The sequence below is a fragment of the Myiozetetes cayanensis genome, unplaced genomic scaffold, assembly GCF_022539395.1.
Source record: "Myiozetetes cayanensis isolate MyiCay16 unplaced genomic scaffold, myiCay2020 scf2-11, whole genome shotgun sequence".
In the NCBI taxonomy this organism is placed as follows: Eukaryota; Metazoa; Chordata; class Aves; order Passeriformes; family Tyrannidae; genus Myiozetetes; species Myiozetetes cayanensis.
The window spans coordinates 53,409,546-53,435,766 of record NW_026087411.1 but is presented as its reverse complement, the minus strand read 5'-3'; the positions used below and the strand labels follow the sequence as shown (position 1 = coordinate 53,435,766).

At 39.7% G+C, this 26,221-nt stretch overlaps 2 protein-coding genes across 2 annotated transcripts in view; one reads left to right on the top strand and one right to left on the bottom strand.

The window, feature by feature from the left end:
* ZDHHC14 (zinc finger DHHC-type palmitoyltransferase 14) overlaps positions 1-26,221 on the bottom strand; it is a 645,017-nt gene that overhangs the window by 119,080 nt on the left and 499,716 nt on the right. The window lies entirely within an intron of this gene.
* Positions 1,845-26,221, top strand: TMEM242 (transmembrane protein 242). The gene is made up of 4 exons (XM_050316233.1): positions 1,845-2,019; positions 4,019-4,119; positions 10,109-10,246; positions 24,989-26,221. The coding sequence occupies exons 1-4, from the start codon at positions 1,881-1,883 to the stop codon at positions 25,085-25,087; spliced, it is 477 nt and encodes a 158-aa protein (XP_050172190.1). The 5' UTR covers positions 1,845-1,880; the 3' UTR covers positions 25,088-26,221.

Here is a 26,221-nt window from a genome sequence, read left to right as displayed (position 1 = left end):
TTAAAACCCAGGGGTTGATATAAAAATCCTAACCATAATTTCAGAATCACAAGTGGAGATTAACACATCCTTTGAAGCTGAAAACTTTGGCCACCTCTCACTCTCTGCTTTTGGTTTACCAAGTTTTTTTGTAATAAAAAGGAAAGAAAGCATTATTTTATATTCTATTATATAACAAGAGATTAATATTGTAACCTAAATGAAAGCAATTCTGCTGAATATCTCATTTTTAATCAAGACAATTTATTTTACAACATGAAGAATTTAAAGTTATGCAGTAAGACAGAGTGGATTTCATGGGCTTTATGCCCTACTTCAAGTCTCTGTGAATGATTAATAGAGACAGATCTTATTGGACTCTCTTAAGATAGACTCTTGGCATTGTTCAAACCAAGATTAAATAACATCATTATACCTTTCTATTCTCTTTCTTCCAGGTTCTGGAAAAGATTTGAAAGAAATTCACATCTTGATTGATGTGAACTCAAAAAACTATCCTGAGAAACAAGTCTAGGATTTTTATCATCAAACCCACAAAAATAGGTTATTATCTCTCACAGTTCAAGGATTCTTCTGTCAAATGCAGTGGTGATCTTGACACAATTTACAATGAAAATGACATGCATGCTACTGTTTTAGTTTTATGCATTCTAATAAATTTGAATACCATATAATCATATACACCTCAACATGAAGATAAAAATTTCTTCGTTACTGTGCAGTTTTTCTAAGACTACCTTCTCTAAGCTTTTCCAGGAGGTTTTACTATTATTTGTGGCAAAGCCTAATGCTATTCCAAAACACACACAGCATTTTGGGGTACTTTTTCAAAGGAAAAAGAAGACTAGAGGGAAGAAGATTAGGAGTCATTTACATGCTGTCCAGATTAGAAAAAATGGTGTTAATGCAGGTGGGCCAGCTATACAGCACAGATAAGGCCTACTTCCTTTTCAGTAACTGCTTTTTAACTGTGTAAATTTTTGTTTAACTTACACAGTACATGGACTATTAGGAAACGGCTTTGGATTGTTTTTCAGAAGTACCACGATCAGGAAGTTTCCCAAAATACTAAATTTTTGCCTAGCAACCCAGTCCCTATAATTAGACCTTGGATACAGGCTATAAGTGATGTTAACAAGATACAAAGAAGGAAACTCAGGAAGAAACGCTTGGATTTATTTACATTCTTTGCTTGCTCTTAAAGTACTGTTGCAAACAAAAATGTACTTTACCTGCCCATACCGGATCCTGAAGTTAGTATACTGTTTAATAGTGTGATAAAATTATTTAGTACAGCAATTTATATTCATCAACAACTGAGCATTAGAGTGGCACAGACATGAAAAAAAAAAACCAAATACATTTTCTTGTAGTGTGAAAAACTATTTACATAACTTGAAAGAATCAGAATTTGGAATAAAAATACGTACTTTAGAGTAACACTATCCGTCAAGATACAGCTTACTAAAAATCGTGTGAAGTTAGAATTTCTCCTAGTTTTATTTAGTAAAGTCCACTACGTGATATGTCCCACAAATACAAACAAAACAAAACCTAACACAAACCCAAAAAACCCCTTATGAGCTTCCTACACAGAACTTGATTTAAAAGAGGTTCTGACAACTTTTGCCAAATTTCCCTGTGCGCGATTTGAGCTCTCGGGGACGCCGAGCGCGCCCCCTCCGACAGGTCCCCACCGAGGGGGCAGCTCCTGCCGGCCCGGCCCTGCCCTCGGCGCGGCGGCTGCCCCCGCCCGACTGCGCGGCCCAGCAGCAGGAGGAAGAGGATGAGGAGGAGAAGGAGGAAAAGCGGCTGCGTGTCCCAGCCCATCTCCGTTCCCTTCCGGGTCGCGGTCCGCAGCCCCCTCCTCCTCCCGCGCCATGGGGGCGGCTGCCGGGGGGGCAGCCCACGAGGGCACCGCGGCCGCAGCGCCGCTGGACCCCGGGCGGGGGCTGTCCCTGGGGCCCCGGGGTGCCGGGAGCCCTGCAGCGTCACAGGACAAGCTCTTCTTAATCAAAGGTGCAGAGAGCCCTCCTCTTTTCCCCTCCTCTCCTCCCCCTGCACGGGTCAGGGACGAGCAGTAGTGGGTGCGGCATCCCCGAGACCTCCCCCGACCGTGCTGTCCTTGCCGTAGCCCGAGGTCTTGCCCCGCTGTTCTGTCCCCGGGGAGAAGGGATGACCTTGGGCGAGGTTTCTGGATGCAGCGAGGAAGACCCTGCAACTCCGCCCGCCTTCTCCCCTGCCGTCTTTAGGGCAGTGTCTGTCGCCCCTCAGTCACCCTCGGGGGCACGTCCGGGCGGGATGCGGAATGCGGGATGCGGGACGGGGGCGGCGAGCGCTGAGCAGAGCCGCCTCCTTCTCTCGGGGTTGCTCAGCCCTGCGGGGCTGCGAGCGCCGCCGGGCGGGCGGGGTCCGTTCCCAGTGCTGCCGGGGCGCCCTCGGGGAAGAGGCGGCTCATGCGGGCTACAGGCAGCGCTGTGGGTTCCGTAAGGGAACAAGCCGGTGTCCCGGGCTGGATCGCAGCCGGGAGAACCGCGGCGGGGGCAGAGCCAGAGTCTCTGCAGCCAGACGCACCTGCGGGCGGCGCAGGGCACTGGGAGCACCTGCGGCGGGCTGGCGGCGCTGTGCGGCATGATACGATATTGTAATAGTGTTATTTTATATATATATATATATATATATATATATATACATGCTTATCCCGGCCGCTTTGATGTGTGCTCGGGCTGCCCGCGCCTCCCGGTGGACCGGAGGTCGGAGCTCAGGCGGCCCCATCCAGCGCCGCCAGCCGGGACATCCCGGAATCAGCCGGACAGGCCGGGCAGCTGGATGGACGTACTCCCCCGCAGATAGAAGGGTCTCTCTGAGGATGCTCATGGCGAGGCACCGCTCCCTGTTGCCACGCTCTGCAGTACTTTTCTACCCCTCCCAAGGAGGCCATTCACGGCGTTACTGTTTAGGGAGAAGTTAATTTAAAGCCCAGTTATTTTTGAAATCAGGGAAATGTAGGTTACTAAACCTAGAAATGTAAAACGCAGTAGACATGCAAAATTCGGCCAGCATATGAGGTTCCTTATGCTCCCAGGTAGAAAAGGTACTTGATAGATTTCATTGACGTGAGTACTGGAAACTTGTTCATCACAATAATGGGATATTTTTTTAAAAATGACATGTAACGTAAATGTGTTTTGCTTCTTAGTTCCTATTCAGACCATTTTTTAATTAACTGGTACTAGGAAAGGGGAAACAGGGTGGGTGTCAACACTTACAAAGGAAGAACATGTAATACCCTGAAATTTTTAACTTTTAATATGAATGGGATTTTACTGTTCACTAGGTCTTTGCAAGCCTTTTTCTTAAAAGTGGGCAGGTATGGCTACACGTGCCTTTGGTGTAAGAGCTAGAAGGGATCAAGGCACCGTAAGTGATTTTGGAAACACTGAAAGAATGGAAAAGCAAGGGATGCTTTCTGTCTTGGGAAAGCTTCTGCTACTGTAATTTTCTTTTTTTGTTGTTTTTAAATAGCATTAGAACATAAAATGAAGAAAGCTCAAGAATAAGTGTTGCTTATGTAAAGGTCTTCAGAAACACAGGTGGATTTTCAGGTGACTTATTGAAATAACAAGTGATGCAACAAATAATTGTATCTCCCTGTTGGGCAAGGGTGAGGCGTAGCCATAAAACAAGTCAGCTGGTCTCTGGAGTGAGAGAGAAATGTCAAAGTACTGTGTAAAAGCATCCTGGGATTTGAATTACTGTTTTGTGTGTGTGTGTGGCTTGAAAATACATACACATGCCATTATTTTCAAAGTGCTCTATTTCATAGAAAGAATTATTTATCTTGATATTTTGCCATATTGATTTAACATAAAAATGTAGATAACAGGACCTCTCCCTTCAACATGTACTGACAGGTCTTAATTTTCCAGGTTATATTTTCTAAACAGTTTGGGGAGGGTGTTTTAGTTCCTTTTAATAATAAAATATTGATTTTTATTTCTTCAACTTTTTTTGGCAGGTGGAATATTTCTAGGTACTGTTGCTACGGCAGGAATGATAGCAGGCTTTGGCACCACACTTGCCATGACAAAAAAGAAGAACCCAGACTGGTTCAGTAAGGTTTGTACCTTTTGAGCTGTTTTCCAATAGTGATATACAGGAAACAATGCATTAAATGCTTTATAGATATGGTGATGTGTGTGGAGTTTGGCAAAGTTGCTGGTAAGAGCACTAGACTTAACTGAAGTGAGTAGGGGTAGGATTAACTTAAAAATCAGTTCAGAGTTGGCACTGCTAGATCCTTTAGTACTTGAGAGTAGCTGAGATACATAACACTTTGATGGAATAATACTAATTCTATATAATGGAATAGAATTAATGGTTTGTTTTGATTCTGTGATGTGAACACCCTTCAGGCATGAGTGACCCAGTTCCCCATACAGTGCCATAGTGCTACAGTGAATCTGGAAGCAATGCAACTGCAGTAAGGATGGGAATGAGCGGGTAGAAACCTGTAAGATGTGGAATAAGTAAGTGGAACCATTTAGTCAAAATTTAAGATCTCTTCCATTCCAATGTGTAAAGTGACCAATGAGCATGAGTAGTGGCTTGGTACTGTAAGATCTGATGGCCAAAATAATCTGATCTTGTGCAGTTACTAACAGAATCCACTTGTGCATTCTGAAGCAAAAAATTGCAAAGTAAAGCTACCAGTTACACCATGTTGGTATAGTAATCTCAAACATAGCACATTTAATTGAAGGATATTTTTTTCCTCACTAATGCTTTGTTATCACTGAAAGTGTCAAATATAGGCCCTTAAAATTGATCAGTCTCGTCTCCACCAAACTCTTAAAATGCAGTACGTGTTACACGTTCTTAGGGAATTAAGAACTGATCAGTTATGTTTAGTTTTAAAATGTTAATTCAATAACATATCAAGTTAATTCAATGCATACCAAGAGAAAAAGAATTCTTCCATTGCATTTTATGTTAGAACCTTTGTATCTGGTCATCCATTACCTCCCTTTGTGGTCAAAGAGTATGAGATCCTGCATTTGCCATCTTATTTTCGTCTGTAGGCTGCTGTGGCATAACTTACCTTTACAGAAACAATAAATATGAGTTTCTTTTTTGATATAGACAGAAAACTTCATGAGAAGTTATTTCACAAGCTATGGAAACACAGTACAATAAGGAAATTTTCTCTCTCTCTTTTTTTAAAACATCTTTTTTTAAAAAAAAACCTTCCTTTCTCTTGAGCACTGCATTTTTTCCAGCTTGTGCTTGTTCTTTGGCTGTCTGAGCTGTCCTGTTACCACCGTGAAATTTACCACATGTGACATTGCATTGACATCCAAGAATATATTTGCTGGAAATGGCATTGAGTGATACGTACATTTACTGGTTTAAAAGTAAACTGGCAGGAGAAATGAACCCAACTCAAGAGAGATTACAAGTCAGAGTTACAATTTACAAAAAAGATTACAATAAATACAATGATAAGGAGAAAAACTGGTTTTAACCCACAAAGAGAGATGGATAACCCAGCACCCTGGGACAAGAACAGAACGGTGTTTGTCAGCCCCTGTGCTGAGCACCACATGGCCCTATTGGGGGCAAAGTAAAAGGAAAGGAAACCTCTTGGTCAGGATGATGATTGCAGTCTGGTCAAGAGTGGTAGTCACAGTCCTGTTGAAGTCCTGGTCCTTCTCTGGATCCAACAAGTGGTACCAGAAGTCCCAAAACCTCAAGATTATACATGCTTAGGTTCAGATGGGAATGCCCAGTACCTTCCATAGGGTGGTGAGTTTCACAATGGGCGATTTAACTTTGGGAGTCATGGGATATTTTTAGAATCTGTGATGGTCTAGGTCCTGGCAGCTGCCTATTATGTCAGTCCAGTATGGCCCTTTAGCAGAGATGACCCCTCAGGCTGGGTGTGAAGGTGTTAATGCCTTTCCAGAGGGAAGTTATCACAGCTGAGTCATTGGTGTAAAGACAAAGAAACACTCCTCTGCCTTGCAGGATTCTTTAACGCCCAGCTTGTAGCTTGAGGTGTCAGGTGTGCCCTGGGCAGCTGCTGCAAACAATCCATTTATTAACAGTCCATCAGAAATGACATAGAGGGTGTAGAATACACAGTTTTGGTTATACCCACATAGTGATAAACTGGTCTGGCCTCTCTAACTAGGACAGTACCATTTCAATTTTTGCTGAAAACTGTGTTTGCTACTATCTGTGCCAATGAATTACAACAGTTTGCTAGCGAAAATCTCTGATTCCTGAGCCTCTCAACTTAAATACTGCAAAAATATAGACAGATACTTTTTTGTCAAGGTGTATGTAAGTGAAAGGGAAGGCTAGACTTTGAGAATGGCTTAACTGTCCATAGAGGCTCTCTGAGGTACCAGTGAGATTTTACAGGAGCATTCTGACAAATTTATAGTTACTTACTGTTTAATAACTGCTAGTAACTTTTAATAATACATGATGTATAATAACAAAAACATAACTGTGAATAACTACAGATGATTGCATCCTTCTTAGATGTTCAATGCCTAAATACTATTTTTATTCATGTTAAGGTGAGGACATAGCTTGACAGGTACTTCAAGCCAACATCAGGCAGCACTGGTGTCGAAAGAATTAATTCTACCCGCCCTTAGTTTCTTGCAATTCATTCCTGTCCCTGTAAAGGCACCAATACTTGTGCTACTGGGTTGGTGAGATTATCCTTGTTAATTCTATGGGGTTTTCTTATTTCTTGCATTAGTTTTAGTCCAAATGAAACTTCTACTGCAGTGCATGACTGCAGTGACTGTGCTGTCACAAACTTAGGGGAAGGTTTGAAGGAATAAAAACTCTTGCTCAGTGTTTGGGAAGAAATATGAGACCTATTCTTTCAGCATCTTTTCTGGCTTGTGCCATTTTTTCTGTCAGTGAAACGGTGGCATGCAAGTCAGGTGGAAACAGGAAGCAAGCATAGTGCAGCCTGTGAAAGATTTAAATAGTTTTATGGGATTAAAAAACATAGCAGTTAAGAGGGGAACCTGTAGCATCACAGCATCGTGGCTTCATGACTGCACTCAGACTTCTAGGAAGCAACAGTATGAGACGCTACTCTTTTAAAGTAGTTATCAGTGTTACTGGCAAGAGATAAAGCTAAAATTGTACCTCCTGTACCTCCTCCATGGTAGTGAATTAAAGTAAATATAGGCATTTGTAGGACTGGTGCCCAAATTGACTTGAAACTGAGATTATATAATCCTGTTTAGTGATGAACCACTACAGAGATTTTCAGTTAAGAAATTACTGGAGAGGGGGCTCTTAAAATGAAATGCTCAGCTGCAGTAGCCTCCCTGTGATGTGTCCAGTTTTACCAGCATTTATCCAGGTGTTTAATTTTACAATGGATTAGGTCATACAAAACAGCCAACACACTGAATACAATCAACTAAAACAGTTGAGCACACTGTTTTTTTAGGCACTACTTCCTTTTAGACACACTATGCACAAGGGGACAGTCGCAGGATTGAGGCCTGTATCTTCTCCCACTTCCTACTTTTATCTTGCAGGAGAAAAGAAAAAGGAAAAACAAAAAGCTCAACAGAAACAAACAACCCTCCCCTCCCCAAACCAAACAAAAAACTAAAGAAAGGAGCATATATTTGGAAAACAAATCAGCTAATTTGGCCCTGTATTTTCACAGCCTGGTGTTTATAAAAGACTCAAGTATTGTTTAAAAGTGTATCTTTTTAATTAAAGAATGTTAAAAAAATACGAAAGCAGTAATGACAGAACAATCTGGACACAGAATAATGGGTTTGTGAATAAAACTCAGTTCTCCTAAAAATGTTCTTTGTGTTTTTGGGGTTTTTTTCCATGTTACTGTTGTCCTTTTAAATTTTTAGCATTTCATTAATTAGCTTTCTTGATGCTTTAAACAGCATATCTGATAATTGTATAACAAACTGTCCTGTTTACAGAAACCCTTACCTGTGTACTTAAGTACCCTGAGGAATCCGCCTGTGACTGAGCCGTTTGACTGCTGTCAGTAAAACCAGATTGATTGTTTCCATTTACCACTATTTTTTCTGGGACAATCAAGCATTTAAATAGTATTCGTGTGTTTTTTCCCAGCAATTTTCACAGATAATGACTCCTATTTAAAGATTCTGTGTAGAGGATATTTTTGTCCATTCATTTCCCATCTTCCAAATGGGAGATTTTTTTTTCTGCATGTTGTTATGTGTGGTTAGACTATGGAAGCAGGAAAAATGTCAAAAATAATCATCACCATTTCAAATCTACTCAGAGCAGTCTCTACTAAAAGAATTATAATAGTTCATTATCTGTGGTAAGGAAATAATAGGACCTGATATTACAATGTGACTAGAGATCTTTGCTGTTTGTGTGTGTATATGCTTTCAGAGCACTGTTTTTCTTAACAGCTTCCACTTTGGGTTGACCAAATTGGAATAAATAAGGGTCAAGATACATCTACTTGTGCCCTTCATAAGTGTGTGTTTGTCCTTGGGTAGCTGGGCCTACAGCTAAATGCCAGGGTAAAATGTTAATGCTGAGGGCTGTCGGAGGATCATTTTAACATTTCAATAAATACAAAGCCAAGAGGAGAAAAACTGCTAATGCTATTTGACTGGCCATAGTGGTAGACACCAAATATTGTATCTAATCGTATCAAAGAAGAAAGAAGCACTTAAAAAATGTAAAAAAATTTAAGTCTTTTCAAACAAAGAATACAAAAGATTTTTCTGTCCCGCTTTTTATAATGAATAAAAAAGTGCAGTTCTTTCGCATGTTTGGAGGAAATTTTTTTGATCCTTCCACAAGTTAATTTCCCTTTTCAGTATTTTAGTCTGTAAATTAAATGATACTTTATTGTTGTATGCTTGCAGTCTTGTATATGTTACCTCTGCGCAATAATTAGGTTTTTACTCCAAGATACCCAGTAAGTAAGTAAGTAGGACTGTTAACCTTTGTAAGGACTGTATATGCCCATCTTTAACAGTTACCATCTGAAATCTGTGTTTCCATGTGAAGAAAGGAACAGTGATCCTTTGGGAGGAAATAAAAATCCTCTTAATGACAGTTACCACTATGGGCAAGAGAATTATGACTGCTGTTGTGGGCTACACAGATTGAAGCTCTCCTATACCAAGTGGCCATTGTGAGATGGTTATGGCTGGCTAACAATGAGCATGAGGTGCTCCTTTGGTTGATGTCAGCCAGTGTGTGGTTTATGCCTTTGGAAGCTGCAGTATGCATCTATGTTCTGTGACAGGGAAGGTTTCGTTGTGTTTGGGAGGCTCCATTCTTCTTGGCCTGAAGTGGCTTTTCCAAGTCACAGTGTTTTGTGTTTTCAGGACACGTCTCATGGCAGGCTTTTATGCAGCAGTATCTTAACAAGAGTTTAAAACCACCTACTCTTGTTTCTGACAATAATGAGAAGTGTGGAGACTGCAGAGCGTTTTCTGTGTTGCTTCTTGGTGAACTCCGCAGGGGGATGTGTTCAGTGTTGTCATTTGCTCTTTACAAAATTTTCCTAAGCAGTTTCCAGAGCTTCTTCAGAGTTGTAGCCCCTGGAAATTAGTCCCTGGGTTACGGGTAGGCCCTCTCTGTGTCCAGCTGAAAGCTGCTCATGTTACTCCACTTTCCTAATGTGCTATTTCAAAAGTGCAAATAACGACCTCCAGGCCAAAGGTTACCCCCAACAAAAAAGTACCAAAATCAATGATGTATAACGATTATGTTATGTCACTGGCATAAGGGCTTGTAACTGGTTTTGATTCAGTTTTGTATTTTGACTAGTGGGATAACTGAATGTTGGATTCTTGTGCCCACGAAACAAGTGACTTCAGCATTTCTGGGCAATTAAAATCATCCCCTAATGACACTGGCAACCACGAAAGCTGCTCCTGGTAGGAAGGCAGTTCATCCAGCCCCTTGCTTGGCTCTTTGGGTCTGCTGGCCACGCTAGTACAACTGGCAAGTCAGGAAAAAGTCTAAATCACCAGTTAACTTTTTTAGTTCTTTTTTTTTCCCCAGTTATTGTTCATTGTCTCGATCACTTTATTTTTGGTTCTAGGGCATTACTGCCACAGCTGCTTTACCAGAGAGTGGTTCATCACTGGCCTTACGAGCCCTAGGATGGGGCTCACTCTACGCATGGTGCGGAGTTGGATTGCTGAGTTTTGCCATCTGGAAGGCTCTGGGTGTGCACAGTGTGAGTATGATCCTCTCAACTACCATATCTTAACTTGGGTAATGCATCTTGGGATGGAATCTCTATACTACTTCGATCTAAGAGTTACATTTTCATTCATCACATTTCAACCAGAATGTGTGCATACAGGGAAGGTGTTCTTGGTTCTGCAAAAAATGGGATGTTTTAGGAGGAGACAGTTTTGGGGGAGGAACGGTTTTGTCCTGCTTTATATGTATTTGCACAGATGTCTCAGCTACTTCACAAAAGAGCCAGTGTTCTAATTTAGGGACTAAAATAGTAGCTGCAAACTTTCTATATCCTTTGCTTATTGAATTGAAGGCTATCCCCTGAATCCTATCTTTAGAGCAATCCGTTTATTTGTGCAAGTTCTATTTTTTGCATCAGGACACTGGGGACATAAAAACTGAAAGGAAACCAGCTTGCTTTCTAGAAGGGGTGAGGGGACAGAAGATTGAGTATCATGTGCAGTATAACGGTGGTCCATGACATGCCACGTCAAGTCAAAGAAACTCAGGAAGCATCTGTACATCCCAAGAGGCTACGGCTTATTTTTAGTTAATCGATTATGTTCCAGTGTTTCACAATGTTGAGTGTGAACACTAAAGTTCATGTGAGCATTTTTGTTTGCCCATAGTAATGAGCCGTGACTTAAGAGTCCCCTGCAGCTATAAGTTTGGCAGAGCTGTTTGCATCCTCTTTAGGACTAGGAATGAATAGACTTCCTTTATTGTGCATGGCAAATTATTTATATATTCAGCAAAGAATATATAAAGAGCGAGGAAGAAGATACTACTTCATCTCAGTACTGTTCTCGTTAATAACCTTTATTCAAGTTCTCATTTCTTGTCTACTCTGCTGATGTATCCTGTAGCTCTCAATTTGAATCACAGCATACAGCACTATACAATCCTTTATTCCTTAGCTTTCAATGCCGATTCTCAGTAGGAGCCAGTAAAGGAAGGCAGAATGCCAAAAAAGCATAGCAGGACATAGGAGGCAGCTACAACACATTTTTAAACTGAAAGCCTCCATGTGAGGCTATGGTGGAATGTCAGAGAAGGGGAAGAAGAGTGGGAATACTGGTTTGTACTCTCTGCATGCTGCACAACAGTAGTTCACTCAGTTTCTTGTCAGTCGTATCAGTCAAAAGGATTCATTTCACACTGTACTGCTGATTCTTATTTTTTGTTCTGTCAGAGTGTTTCTAGTCCTGCTGAAGGACAGCAGAATTTGACCTTAGCCTGCAATTTATCTTTGCTGTTTCTCAGTAAGCTAAATTTTTACTTCCCTGGGCAGTACTGGCCTAGACCCACAGTTACTGGTTTTCCTGTGAGGCTCCTTTTCTTGCGACTGCCTGATGGGGAACACCCACATAAGCTTGAGATGGCTGAGCCCCCGGACATGTCTGAGTCTGATGGTGCTTCTGGTTACTTGACAGCAGTGGCTCTTGTGTCAGAAGCACACTGCAGGCATTTTAGAGAATTGTTGAGTGTTCCTAGTCAGAAAACTGCACCTTATTATGTTCTGTGTTGTGCTAGTGTTGAAAAGAGGAAACTGTATTGTAAGAGGCTCTTGCAAATGTCTATTGTTATTGGTTTCTATTGTAGAGTGCTTAAGTTTCACTGTTGTGTGAGGTGAGAATTGCAGATGTTGAGGGAAGTAAATTTCTGCCAAGAGATGATTTGGAACAGCTCTCTCTGCTCTCCACTGACATATTCCATTCACTATAGACTTCTAAATTTCCACTGCAGAAAGGAAGCACATACAATAGTGCTGCTCATTATTGCAGAATCAAAAATTAGCAGTTTGTAAGTTTCCTATTTCTTTTTCCTGATTTACTATGTATCTATTAATATATATATATGTTTAAAATTGCTAGGGGTTCAAAAGTAGAAGCATGTTATATTGTGACCAAAGAAGTGCATTAGAATTAAAAATATAGCAATAGAATAAACCATCTTTAATTTTTTTATTGTTGTTGACACTTTTTGCCTACTCCTTTAACACAACACTCAGGAGCAAATATTGGCTGTTGAAAGACAGTATTTATGTGCTTAAATGTCATCTTCCTGAACAGTCAAGATTAAATAAGGGTTATAAGCTGTCTGGTACATCATAAACATACATCTGGACATCTTAAACATACACTCATTTTAAGAAGGACCTATTTTTACTTGATATATTTTCCTATTTCAGGGGGACATTCTGATACTTTTGAAAATTCTTAATTGCTATCATGTAAGCAGAGATAATAGATTAACAGTCAGTTACAATACTGATTTTTGAGACCACTGATGCATGTGTTGTGTCTAACTATTATTAGATAGCCACAAAAAATAAATAAAGTTTTATTTTTGAGAAACTGAAGTTAGCAGTGACTGAAATAAAGTTTCTTTCCACAAAACTGTTCAGACCATGGAAGACACTGTAGATTTCGGACTAAGCTCAACATTTTCAAATGAACATTTTCTTTTCTGTTAAACATTTTACAAGGAGGCTCTTACAGATTCACCTGAATAAATTCACTGGCTCTGTAGTACAAGTGAGTTCCCAATACCTGTAGAATTTCAAGTCACAATTTCAAACCTAGCATTAGATACCAAGGTTTGAAAACTATCAAATGAAGGGAGACTTTAGCCTCTCAGTGTGCTACACTCTATGTGACCTGAGGGGAGACCTGACTCATTTTGATGCCAGGAATCTGTGTGAACTTAATAACTAAAGCTTTGGTAGCTGGATAGAGAAGAGGTTCTTCTCAGCCTCTTCACCTTAACAATAACGAGCTGCCCTTGGGACCTGCTAATTAGTGACCTGGTTTTGCTAAGCAGCAGCTTCATCTGGCAATATTGATAACATTGGCAGCTAATACAATCTCTGGGTACTAAATTGTTTCCTTTGACATTAAATGATTAAGGATAGTAACATTTTGATTGTAAGCACTGCAGGTGTTTCATTTAGCAAACAACAAAGCTGCTTTTGTTTCACATAGGAGTACCTGAAGTCCAGTGCTTTCTCAAATCCATTGCCAGTTCTGTCCCTGTGACTACCTCGGTAGGATCTTAGTGAAAAAAGGACTGTCACTTGCAGAGTTTGAGGAGCTCTAAGTCAAGTAATACTGAATTATTAAGTATTTAATGCCTCAGGTCATCTGAAGGAGTAAAATACCGAAGGCAGAGTGGAAAATCAGATGTGATGGATTGGAAGAAATCCCACCACGAGGAGTAAGAGAGTGAGGAGATCCTGAAGCAGAACGGGTTTGCCCAGGAAGGCTATTCGGCAGTTCCATTCGTGGCTCACCAGCCTGCAGCTGATGTTCATGTACACCAGGGCTTGGGCTGGCTGTACAGGAGAAGCAGAGCAGAGCTGGTCCCTGAGTTTGGAGCAGTGCACTGCAAGACGTGCGCAGTGCTTTTTGTGCTGTGAACACTGCACACGCCAGCCACGCTCCGCTGGGAAACCGCGGGATGCGCAGTCGGTGTCACTGAATGGTCCTGATCCTTGTGTCACCCGCCGGGAACCCCTTGAGAGCGGCCCGGCGGCCGCAGGAAGCGGTGGTGAGCGCGCCTTGCACACCTGGAAGGGCAGAACTAATGCAGGAAGGCGCTGCCGCGCTGCAATCCCGGTCGGTGTCCGGCTGGGAGCGGTTCCGCCGCTGCTCCCGGCAGCTCCCGCGGGGCGGGGCCGGGGGCGCCGCGGCTTCCCCGCAGCGCCACCTGGTGGCGCCGGCCGGAAGAGCCGCGGCGCCAGAGGCCCATCCCGTCTGACCCCGGAGCAGGGAGAGGCTCGGTCCTCTGAGGACCACCCCGGCCTTCGGACAAGCAGCGGGAAACGGTGTTGCCCCTACTTGGAGGCCGTGGTTTCACTGGGTATCGCTGCCGAAATGCTATGGCTTTTAGCGCTGGGGGATGCGTCTCCTATGGGCATGGATTATTGACGGGACAGTGAGTGATTGATGAAAATACACGTTACCCTGAGCTTTGTGAGTGTTTAAATAGTCATCGCTTGCAAAGTCAGAGATGAGACGACAGGACGATATTTCCTTGATGAGTTATAATTGCTGTAATTAATCTGTGCTAGCAGTGTCACGACTGCTCAGCAGTTTGTGTCGTGGCATGAAACCGAAGCCACAGTTCAGGATGCCTTGTCCTTACACCTTCTGAGACAGCCTGTGCCTGCCACAGAAGCAAATCGTTGCTAAGATCTCTTCCAGGCACTGAGGTGATGCACCGGCTTTGGTGATCCAAAATTTTTATTTAATCTTTGTGGTTTATTGGTTCTTAAAACAGTGCTGTGACAATGCGTTCTTCCAGCTCTTAACAGGCTTTATTGTTAAAGGTGGTTCACTGGAGCTTTACAGTCTGCTGCTTTTTATGCTAGCGTCAAAACCCAGGGGTGGTAGTAAGTATCTGATCCTTATGCCTTGGTAAGGAATATAAAAGATTTTACGCTGTCTCAGGTTGGGTTGTTAATATCCTCTGACTGCAGTTGCCAGTGTTGTAATCTGAGGACAGGTGGGTTAAGTAAAAAACCCTACTAAATCCACTCAACTCTTATTCTGAAATGAAGAAGTGATGTTTCAGTGAGGACTTGGTTTGATAATGGTTTAAGATCTGTTTTTCAATAGTGAAAAAGAGAAATCTTCTTTTTAAAGACCTAGAAGATGGTGGTTATCTGGTTTTATATTGTACATCTTGAAAAAAATAGCCAGCTATCAGTAAAAGTTAGATTCTTTTAACTTGCTTGCTGCAATCTGTTAGGAAAATACATTTAAATATATTTATCAGTCCACCTTTGATTACTCCTGAAAACAGAAGCTCTGTCTGTATTAGCAGGTATCATTGACCAGCAGCGCTGGGGCAGTATAGTGTTAGCAGACTGAGGACCTGACATCTACAACCATTCTAGGAATTTCAAAATTTGGACTGACACTGGCCTTGTCCCATGTCTTGAATGCCTGTTTGTAGTTGGACTATGTTATATGTACTCCTAGAAAGCTTCTTCGGTTTTGTGTCACCCTAAAGATGCTCGAGTCATGCATTTTGAGACCGTTCAGCAGTACACAAACTCACGGCCAGTAAACATGGACAACTGGGAGATTTGCTTCCGAGCAGCATCCTGATCTGAACCCAAGACTCATCCAGACACACCCACAGGCTTCCTCTCTGAGGTACTTTACAACACAGAAGGACATGTGCCAGTTAAACACAAGCTTCGTAATTGATATCTGGCTTGAAACAAAATGGCACCACCTTTTTTAACAAGTTTATTTGCTATTTAACTATTTTCACATCAAGGCACTATCTTCCATGGCATTATCTTACAGGTTTTGATCATGCAACCTCAGAACCCTGTAGCTGCCCACTCCTGATGCAGTGGGATGACTGTTTTCTGATGTAAACCACAGCAGTATTGAAATAAATTTTGTAGAAAAGATTGGGTTTGGCCAATTTATGATTTCAATTTTTTTTTAAAGTTGAATAGTAGTTGAAACATCTTATTTCGAGATTCTCTATATGAAATATTCAATTAAGTTTTAAATTTTCAGTTAAAGGGTAAGTAGTGTTTCACTCAGTAAAAAATGTTAAAAGTAAAATACTAAAAGTTATCTTAAAAACCCTGTTGTTACAGTTGAACTAAACAAGTATTTTCATGGAAGTTTCCAAAAGTTAAACCTTTCTTATTTTATTTACCTATTCTACAAGTGTTATGATCCACTACACCTTTTTGTTGCTTGGAAAAATGTTAGTTTCACAGAATCACAGAAGAGTTAGGGTTGGACGGGACTTCTGGAGATCATGTAGTCCAACCCTCTTGCCAAGACAGGGTCACCTAGAGCAGGTGACACAGTTTTCTCAAAGTTTTCTAGAATTTTCTAGAAGTTATGGTTGGGTTGTAAACGCTCGTTTTTAATTAAACTTGCAGCTATAGAGTACTTGACAGATACTTAAACATACCTGTGAATGTCTGGTGTTCTTTTTTTCTTTTTTTTTTTTTTTTTTGACTGTCAGTGATTATGAACCTTCTTTTAAAAACAGAACAATGCCCCCAGCCCTTGTAGACTGAAACTTACAACAATTAACAAATAAGATAAATTTAACTTTAAAAGCCCTTTTGCTCTTCATGCCCTCATTAAATTAGGTTTCATTTCGTCACAAATAAAAGCATTTGTTGTCCCATAGGAGAAGGGCCCGGATGATTCATATGTAGGTTTGTGGGATTCTGATTGTTAATTCCACATCTGTTCCATGAAAAGGTGGAAAAATAGTGGGAATAATTGCTTAGCAAGTTGTGACTAATTATAAAATATTAGTTTATCATTTTTATATTGTTTCCTAGTGAAATATCTTGTTTTTCATTGATCTTAACCTGTAAGATATTAAGTCTGAAACTATTACACGGCTGCAAAGAGATGTCTAAAACAATTAAAAACAATACAGAGAATATGTGCTTGCCTTTGTTGGTAAGGACATTTCCTAAGTGGGCTGCCCTTCTCTAGAGGAAATCTAACCTATAAATCACCATTTTAAGTATAAAAATAACATCCCCCTACCTGCTTTTTTTGAGAGATATTTGATATAATTTTGGTAAAGTATAGTCATAGGCACAGTATAAATACAAAGCAGTATTGGCTGTAAGGACGAAGTCATTTAAAAGAGAAGATGAGAACATGGAGACAGTCTAAAAAAATTACTGGGTTTGTAAATAGTACTAAGATTTATAAATCTCAACTAAATATAGGCATATTGCAATGGCTGAAATTCTTATGCTATTTCATAAATAAAGAAATGTTGCCATAAGAGCAACATATCTCCTAAAATAACTACAGAATAATCCTAGAGTCATTCCTAGATTTTTTGTTGTTATTTGTTTTAAATTGTTGTTATATTTAATCCTCACATAAGTATCATGCTTATGTCTGATCACAAAACAAAAACTTACTGTCTCGTTGCTATTTCACAATCATGTATTTCTATATAAATCAAATCTACCCATTTTTTTAGTGTTCCTTTATTTCTTCAATATTTATTCAAACTCAAGCTCTTAGAAAGGAGTACTAGTACAAGTTAGCACTTCCTGTTTATACTGGATTTTTCTGTACTGCTTATATTGCCTAATTAGTTTGGTTTGGAGAAGCCTTGCCTCCACACATATGTTCTGCTAGTATTTTATCCGAGAAAAGAAAAAAAAACGAAACCAATGAACTTCACTCTATACTTGATAACGCAGAATGCTTATTCAAGGACTAAGATCATCATTTTGCTACTGGAAAGCTGCTACATCTGCTTTATAAATAGGGACAGCTGTAAGTGAGTATTTCAAGAATATGGGAAGACTGTAACTGTAGCTGTCTTGAGGAATTACTCTTTTGTGCTGTGGGAGCTCTTAGCTGCCAACAGCATGCTAAGAAGCTAGAGAAAACAAAACCATGTTCAGCCTATGGTCCAGAATGCCTCTGTGGAGCAGTCCCACATCACCCTAAGTGAACGAGTGGGTTGATCCACTTCTTGAGCACATATAACTGTAAAGTGTACACGTACAATTAAAATCTGAATCAAAGCTTCTCTGATGGGTGCCAATTATTCATGCTACATCTTGGTCCCATGGCATCTTCCTGTACATTAACTGTGGTGGTGTGGCTATGCTTGTCTTACCCCTCTGTAGGCAGAGACCCCAGCTACTCTGCTTGCCTGGAGGCATCCAGCTGTCCCTGCCTGCCTCTGGGTGTCACACTGGCTCTGATAGGTTTCCAGCGTGGAATTCAGCCCCAGTCAGGGTGCTGAGGCTTAGGCTTCACTGAAGAGTTTTGGGTGTGTGCTGGCCCTTTCTCCAGCCTTGGATCTCGCTTGTGGATGATACATATAATGAATTCCTGGACATATAGAGGAAAAGGATTACTAAGATTGCCCTTTTCAGGAACTACCTGCTTGCAGACAATTCGTGTTTTGAATTTAATTCAGAAATCTGAATTACAGCACAGAAGAGCTTATAGGGTTGGGACACTCATCCTGAGATTTTGGGTCTATTAACCAGCTGGCTTCATACATTTGGATATTTAACTACTTTAAATTTAAAATTATTTCAAAATTAATTTTTCAAATTGCGCAGGGTGACTAAGGGGCAATGACTAATACATCATAATAATCATGTGGATGTCCTTTCCAGGCACCCAGATTTGAAAGTAAGATTCTGCAGAAATAAATGGCACATTCCTCAGTGATATCAAAAGTATTCTACTTTCAGTTTTTCTGCATGGCATGAAAGCCTTTACTTTGACATATCATATACTACAAAAATTTAATTCCTTGACATTTTATTTCAGAAATATCAACATGGAAATGTATAAAACTTAAAAGGACGCTCCTGTATCTCTGAACCTAAGGAAGTTACCTTCTTTTTCAGATTCCAGTTTACAAAATTACTGTCTCTGTGTTTATAAACTAAAAGCTGTCTCTCCCATTGATCATAATCAATTTTTTTTTTTAAATTCAAAATAATCTAGTTAAATAGTGTTACTTTGTTACTTTGTTAAATAGTGCTTTTCTACTGGAATAGCATCTTCTTCCCACTTTGGGATCTAAGTTACATTTGCACAGAAATTAAACCAGACAAAGCAGGAGTAGTAAAACATGTTTGTGATGTAGACCAACCCTCTTCCCAGTTGGGAAATGCATTTATTTATGAATCGTGTCTGCTGCACACTTGGAAAAGTAACATGAAGAAAGTATTTCATGTGTTTTATCTCTTCGTGTGACCCAATAATTGGAAAACAGGTAGCCTGACCCTTGTGACTTGACAGGTCTCAGTAGTTCACCAGTAATTTGAGGCAGAATATGGAGTAGCCATAGGAGGCTACTACGTATTTATAGTGGTTTGGAAACTGTGACAGCTTCATTCTAAACAGGGATGGTCCTCTCTCCCTGTGAAGTTCACTTAGGTTATTTTCGTGTTATTTTTCTTTAAAATAGTGCAGGACATGCAGGACACTTATAGAACATTTACAGAAATAAAATTGTGGGAAAATACGTGTTTGTTTAACGTTAGGCACTGTAAATAACCCTCTGATTTCAAAGAGAGTGCTCGACACTGCATATGGTTAAGCATATGTGTAAGCCTCCATGAGGCAGGGGGCCAGTATGAGCTCTTGACTTCTCTAGATGGTTTAACAAAATTCTGCTGCTGCTTTTCTCTTTGCACGCCTGAAACACTGGAATCAGCAAACTGGTGGTGAACAGTGTACGATGACAGTACAGTGTAAAGTTGTTAAATTTTAGGGTGTATGCTACCAGGACTGACCCTCTCAGGGACTTTTAAAATAGACTTGTAGTTCTGTATAATCCAGGCATTCATGATGCCTTTGCCAATGAAGGGCAAGATCTAAGAATGTGAACCAGGGCTGCATTTTCCATGCTTATTTCAGAGGTCAGGAGGCAAACCAGCACAGAGTGACCTGCAGTGAGTGCCCCATTTACACTGAGAAAAGGCGAATCACCTTCAGCTGGCAGGCTGGCTGCTCTGCTCTTCAGTGCTGTAAGGGCTCAGCACTTGCTGTTTTCTACAAATAACTTGCTATTTCTGTATGTGGCCCTTGGTAATCATTTGCTAACAAGGGCAACAGCAGTCATGTTAAGATTTGGGAAAAGGTGGCAAGAACAATCCTCACTGGTGCTTTTAAATCGAGGGCAGCCTGCCTCATCTTCGAGCCTTGTGAAATGGAAGATGGCTGAGAACAGAGGGCATGCACATACTGTATTCTGCTGCCAGTTGATATCCCAGTTCAGAGCATCTAACCTCATTTCACTTGGAAGCTAATGTAAGCAGTTCTTACTGATACAAGTACTAAAATAGGAAACTAATAATTCCTAGAATCTGGGTTGGCCTATTATGAATGTCAGACATTAAAGAGAACATTTCTTCGTAAAACTTTCATTCTTGGATTCAAATAGACTCTTTTAGTCCCTCTTCCATTCATTTTAATATGAACGGCCATGTAAGTGCTCTCAGTAATAGTGCTATCCCAATTTTTGTGTGACATTCTGTCAACGATGTACATTAAAAAGAGATTATTAAATGGATGATGCTTTTAGGTCCTCGTATTTTTGCCATCTGAGGCAGGATCATTAGGTTAAGATAAGAAAATAACAGTGATCTGTAGCTATTACAGATTATTTAATGCAGTAAGGTAGATGATACCCTTTTAGAAAGAAGCCTGACAGAGGTAGAACAGTTACTGTAATTTATTTGGCAAGAAAAAACAGCATCAAGGCTTTGCAATATCTGTGACAAAAAAAATAAAATTCACTTGAGTGAAATTCACTTCAGAGAGTTGCCTGCAGGAATGGAGCATGCTGGAATGTTAAGAAATGTGTTACAAATCGTTCATGTACCGCTGGGTTCAGAAGCAGCAGCTGAGAGAGTGGCCTGTGATACTGAAGGCAGCAGAAAGAGGTAAAATACATTCAGCTTTTAGCGCTTGGTTTACTGCACTATTAATTGAAGACATTATCACAGTTGAACCAAGTACCCCAGTGTCAGTGTGGCTGACAATAATAAAAAGGCAGCCATTTCAGTGAATTATTTCAAAACATTCCAGTAGTTAATACATAGCACATTACCTCTTGTAATTAAATTAATGCCTTTTGATTTGAGACCACTGATGTGTATATTGCGAAATCTGGAGGAAATACAAGAGATTTCCAGGAGGGGAGGAGAGGGAAGAAGAGACCTCCTGAGTGGCAAGTCTACTAAAAAGACAAGGTAAAGCAAGATACAGATTCCTAGTTGCATCATTTCCCTGGTCAAGAAGTATAATTGTACCCTGAGAGTTAAAGCAGGTAAAGACAAAGTCCTAATTCTTGCACCTCAATTGTGCAATATTAATAGAAGATAAAGCTGATCCATCATCTTCACAAGAAGCTCACCACACTACAGGAGGACTGGACGCTGGTAAGCCCAGTTTGTTGAAGGACTAATTTACATGTTTAGTGAACAAATTTTGCTTTCACTAAAAGGATCCTCTGAAGTTACAATGGGCCTAGTATGATACTGTCAATTAAACGCAAGGAAGAATAACCCCAGGGCCAGTATGAGTTAGTTTGGAGGCCAAATTTAGTCCTAAATACATTATATATAAGTATATGTATAAATATATGTCATATATATATATATTTATATTTATGTCATATATATATTAAATAGAGTTTGACCAGTCAAGGCCCAGAAGACTGAGCTATAAGTCTCTGACTGACACAATCGGAAACATTTATGTTGTTAAAAAAACTCTAAAGTCCATCTACTAAGAAGTTACGGCCTAAAATGTAATACTAGAATGGTTTGTAAGCAGGCAGATGTTGTCACTGCGAGAGAAGGGACAGGAACTTTGGGATGCCGTTTCCATGGTTATTTATGTATGTATACACCAGTTCCCTTACATCAGAGAACAGTTCTTTTTCAAAGCTTTCTCCATGGTTTTAGGCAATGTTGTAAGTGAGCTTTAGAGGAGCTCTGAGAACAGGGAAGACAGTGATTGGGATTTGGAAGTACATTTAGGAGAGCAACAAGCACAAGTGTGGAAATGAAGGAAGAAGCTCAAAAGCTGATATTCATGGAACAGAAGAGACAGGGGAAGATACCTTAGAGGTCCAGATCAAAAACCCAGTGAAATATTGTACTAACTTTCTTGATAGGAGGAGAGGGAGAGGGGGAAAATAGAAGTCCGTGACCAGTACTAATTAAGTTGTGTAATGTATTGCTAGTGAGAACTCAACAACTTGTGGAGAGAAATAATCAGGTGCAGTATCTTTTAACTGGTGTAGAAATGAAAACTTCTAGGAAGAGTTAGTAGCTGGGACGTTTGTATTGGGAAGAAATTGCCCCTGTTTAGACATGCGTTGAAGTCATGTATTAATGAGGCCCATGCCAGTCACTGCAGATAATGTCCTTCTTAAAGAGCTGACAGCCCGAAGTGTTACACTGAGAAAGAGCTGACAGCCTAAAGCATTACACTGAGAAGACAATGCACAGTGGTGATCAGCCTGGCAGTATGATTTATTGAAATAGCTCACTGCCCAGGAATCACAAAGGAAGAAGATTTGTGGACAACTGTGTTCACATGGTCAAAGTTGTGAATTGCAAATGGAAAACTATTTTTGTGCAGAGGGAGCTCATGGAAAAGGGCAGGCAGGAGAGGAAGTGGTAAATGAGACTGTCGGGTCTGGCATCACTTACAGACGGGTTTTAAAAATAAGCATCAAAATCTGGGAAGACAAGGCTGAGGAAATTTTTCAGGGAGTCTTAAAAGCAAAAGAAAGATACTGAATATTTCAGATTTGGTCCACGTGTTAAGGAAAAATTGCTTTTCCAGGAAATGAGTTGCTTTTACCTGCAGAACATAAATTAGTGTTCTGAGAGGAGAAAATCTGTCTAATATTCTTAAATCTGCAGCTGCTAGCAGTGTTTTAGTGCTTTCTAAATAAATATATTTTTTCTTTTAGAACAGAGCTGTTGAGTTTTATTTCCCAGACAAGCTTGCTTTTTGCATTCAGGAGTTAGGGTCTGTCATGTTAATAATTATAAGGTGAAAGTGAGGAATCACTGTAGTGGCTCCTTCACCCATCATCTTTTTGGAGGCTTTTTATAGATAGAATTGCTTTTAGTTTCCCTTTGATTTTTTGTGTCTTTAGTGAAGTAACAAAGGTGTCTGCTTATGAGCGTGTCATTTAAATTTTAACCTAAAAGCAATTTAAAAGTCTGAGTTTAGAAACAGCCAAAAAAAATCCACATTGCACCAGATCATTAGCTGGTATAAAATGTTTTTGTCAATAGAGCTACAGCATTTTACATCAGGTTAGTATCAGACCATTCCTGCGCTACCAAACCTCCAAAGAATAAACACCTAGAGTGAGATGAAAGAGCAGAAGGCTTGAATCACTCTTTAGGAAGAAAAAAAGGTTTAGTAAATTGAATACTTTCTGAACATCAGTGAACTGGGGTAACTTAATTACAGAGGACTGGAAAAAACAGCTAAGCCAACGCTCCTAAAACATTTACTCCTGTAAATACTTGTATTTAATTGTCAGCGATTGTTTAATGTAATTTGGACTGTTTCCCTACGTCAGTTCTGATACTGATGTTTATTATTCTTGGAAACATTGACTGTCTGTGAGGGCTTCTCAGTTTTAAATAAGAAGCAAAAATGTTAGTTTAGGAACAATTGTGGGTGATTGCCAAGATTTTTAAAAACCAAGAACAAATAATTAATCAAAACAGCTATCTGATCAGAATGAAATATAAAACAGAGAGCAAATTAGTTTTTATTTAAGAACAAAATCAGAATAAAGCAAAAAGGATAATTTGGCTCTGAATCTTCCTTCTGCTTTATATAAGATATATTTTTATTTGGTTAACAATACCCAGGCATTATTCGACAAAAACTAGAGTTCTAAAATGTTTTCATCCATCATAGTTAGCTATTGTCTTAGTAAAGGATTGGTAATTTCTTTGTAAATTGTTTCATTCTTTGTATCAACTGTAACCTGAGTAATTGTATTCCAGCAGCATTTCTCTAAAGAATACCAGTTTTTTGTTAGAATTATTCATGCACAAGGACTTGAAGAGAAAATGACCCAAAGGTATTTGTAAAAATACTGATGACCCATAGCACAGAAGACATAGGCATATTAGAGAAGATGCCTGTGTGACTGTTTGGAATATCTAGGTTTCCTGGAACCTCTCTGGGGGACATACTCCCTGAAACAGCATTTGGTCTACAAGAGGTCATTGCATCCAGTACTTGCATACCACATCCTGTCTTCTCTGCGTGAATGTCATATATTCTGTAGAGCTTCCTAAAAATAGCCCCTGTACATCCTGCTGATTGTGTAATAGGAGTTTCACTGATCTGGTTTTTCCATGCCTATCCTTTAAAAATATATGTAAAAATACATGTAAAAATCTTGGAAGAAGGAAACCCACCAGATGTAAGTATTAGCTTCAAATAGAAGTGATTTTTATAGAGAAGAATTTTCAATTCTGGATTTCCGGGACTATTGAATCAGACATTGGTGATAAAATGCTTAGCATAAATATAAATTATAAATACCATGTATGTTATATAGATATACTTCCTCTTTCACAGCATGTTAACAACAGTGAAAGAAAAGCTTGGTTCTATATATCATTATAAATCTTTCCTTCCTACTACTATATACTTTTGAATGAGACTTTGTTTTGTCACCTGTACCCGTGTGGTGGGATAAACCTAAACTGTCAGAGCTGACCAGTATTTTTCTTTAACGCTTGTTTTAAAATCCTTGAACAGACCTATTGGATCTTTCATCCATTACAAGTGTAGAAGAAGGCACTGCAGTCAAAATATGAGCATGTTTTATGGAGGTAATTTTCCTCCAAACAGAAACATTTTAAATGTGTATGTGTGTGTGTCTGTGTGTAGTAATTCATGTAACAGTAGTGAATTCTTCAGGCACGCACTCCAAATCAGTCATCCCAGTGTGGTGCTTTAGAAGGGGTAATTGTTGTGGGTCCCTTCATGCTTTTTTCACTTTACCAATTGGACCAACATAATCAGAGGGAAAGTCTTAATTTTCAGTTATTTTAGAAGGTTTTTTGCCTCTTCTTTACCTCACACAGCTTATTTTGTGGAATAAGCCTGGGGTGTATGGTGCTACTTTCTTTGCTCCTTATTAGCAGTTAACTGATTTTGTTTTTAAATCTCTTCTATAGATGAAAGAATTCCAAACTAAGATGCAGTCAATCTTTCCAGCAATCCCTAAGAATAGTGAATCCACTGTTGAATGGGAAAACTTGCTTAAATCCAAGTGAAAGACTCAGAGCCATTTGGAGATGTCTCTTTCAGCAAGAATGGGAGTGGAAGTAGCAGAAGTGTCCCCTGTGGAAAACGAAGAAGATTCAGACTGGGCAAGAAGAAGATACTGACTGGGTTCACTGAACCTGTGAATGCCAGTTAACATCTGGCAGCAAGGGAATTAAAAAAAAAAAAGAAGCCAAACAATTTATACTGCACATTTAAGCAAGTTTGCTATAGTTGATTTGTGGGAAAATGAGCCCTCCAAGATAAGTTGGATTCAGCTTGAAGAAATACTTCTATCAAAGCTTACAGAAAAAACTGATTGTTATTAGTAAATATATGAACATAATCCCAGTAAACTCCTATTCCATCCTGCATTTCAAGAAGAATTTTATGGGAAACAAAAGAACAGTGATTTCTGATTTCAGTGACTTGTACATGATGTATTAGTAATGTAACCATCAAGTCAATTGTAACAGATCTATTGCTGGGCCTGATGATAAAGCATACAGTGCACTATTCAAAAATACAGAAGATATTTAAATTTACAACAGAGGAAGTATCTAAACTAAAATATTCTTCTATGTCTGAAGGTAAAGTTTAAAATGCCCAATATGCAAGTAGTGACCTACTGAGCTCCTCTGCAGAGCATGAGAAGAGATCTCTACCAAGTGCACTGTTTTCTCAGTATTATACTGATTTTTTTAATTGGATCCCACAATAGTGAATCTGATCATTTGTATAAATGTCTCTATGATATTTGTATATCACTTGAAATAGTAAGTGAAAAAAGGTATAAAATAGTGAGACACCCAGTCTATCCTACACAAATATTTTCATCTAAGAAAGTGTATGGGCAGGGCTAGTTTTTCTGTGTGTTTCAGCCATTTCTGTGGCTCTTCTACCAGGGGAAGCCATGCGACATTTTCCACACTGCAGTAATCTCATGCAGTGTGGGTGTAGACTAGAAAAAATAATGTCTGACTCAAATGTTGTATTTGAAGAACTGAAGATCTGTAAAAATGCAGAAATAAAAAAAGTACTATCAGTGAACAATCCTTTGTTGCTCAATTGTCAGATTTTCTTATTAATTGCACGCAGTCCAGTTAGTCAGTTGTCAGATTTAATAAAGTCCTCTTAAAACCTGT

Excerpts from the sequence above, each read along its gene's own strand:
- TMEM242 (XM_050316233.1), top strand. The coding sequence starts at position 1,881 with ATGGGGGCGGCTGCCGGGGGGGCAGCCCACGAGGGCACCGCGGCCGCA. Across the intron at positions 4,120-10,108 it reads ACCCAGACTGGTTCAGTAAG|GGCATTACTGCCACAGCTGC; the intron begins GTTTGTACCTTT and ends TTTTGGTTCTAG. Across the intron at positions 10,247-24,988 it reads AGGCTCTGGGTGTGCACAGT|ATGAAAGAATTCCAAACTAA; the intron begins GTGAGTATGATC and ends TCTCTTCTATAG.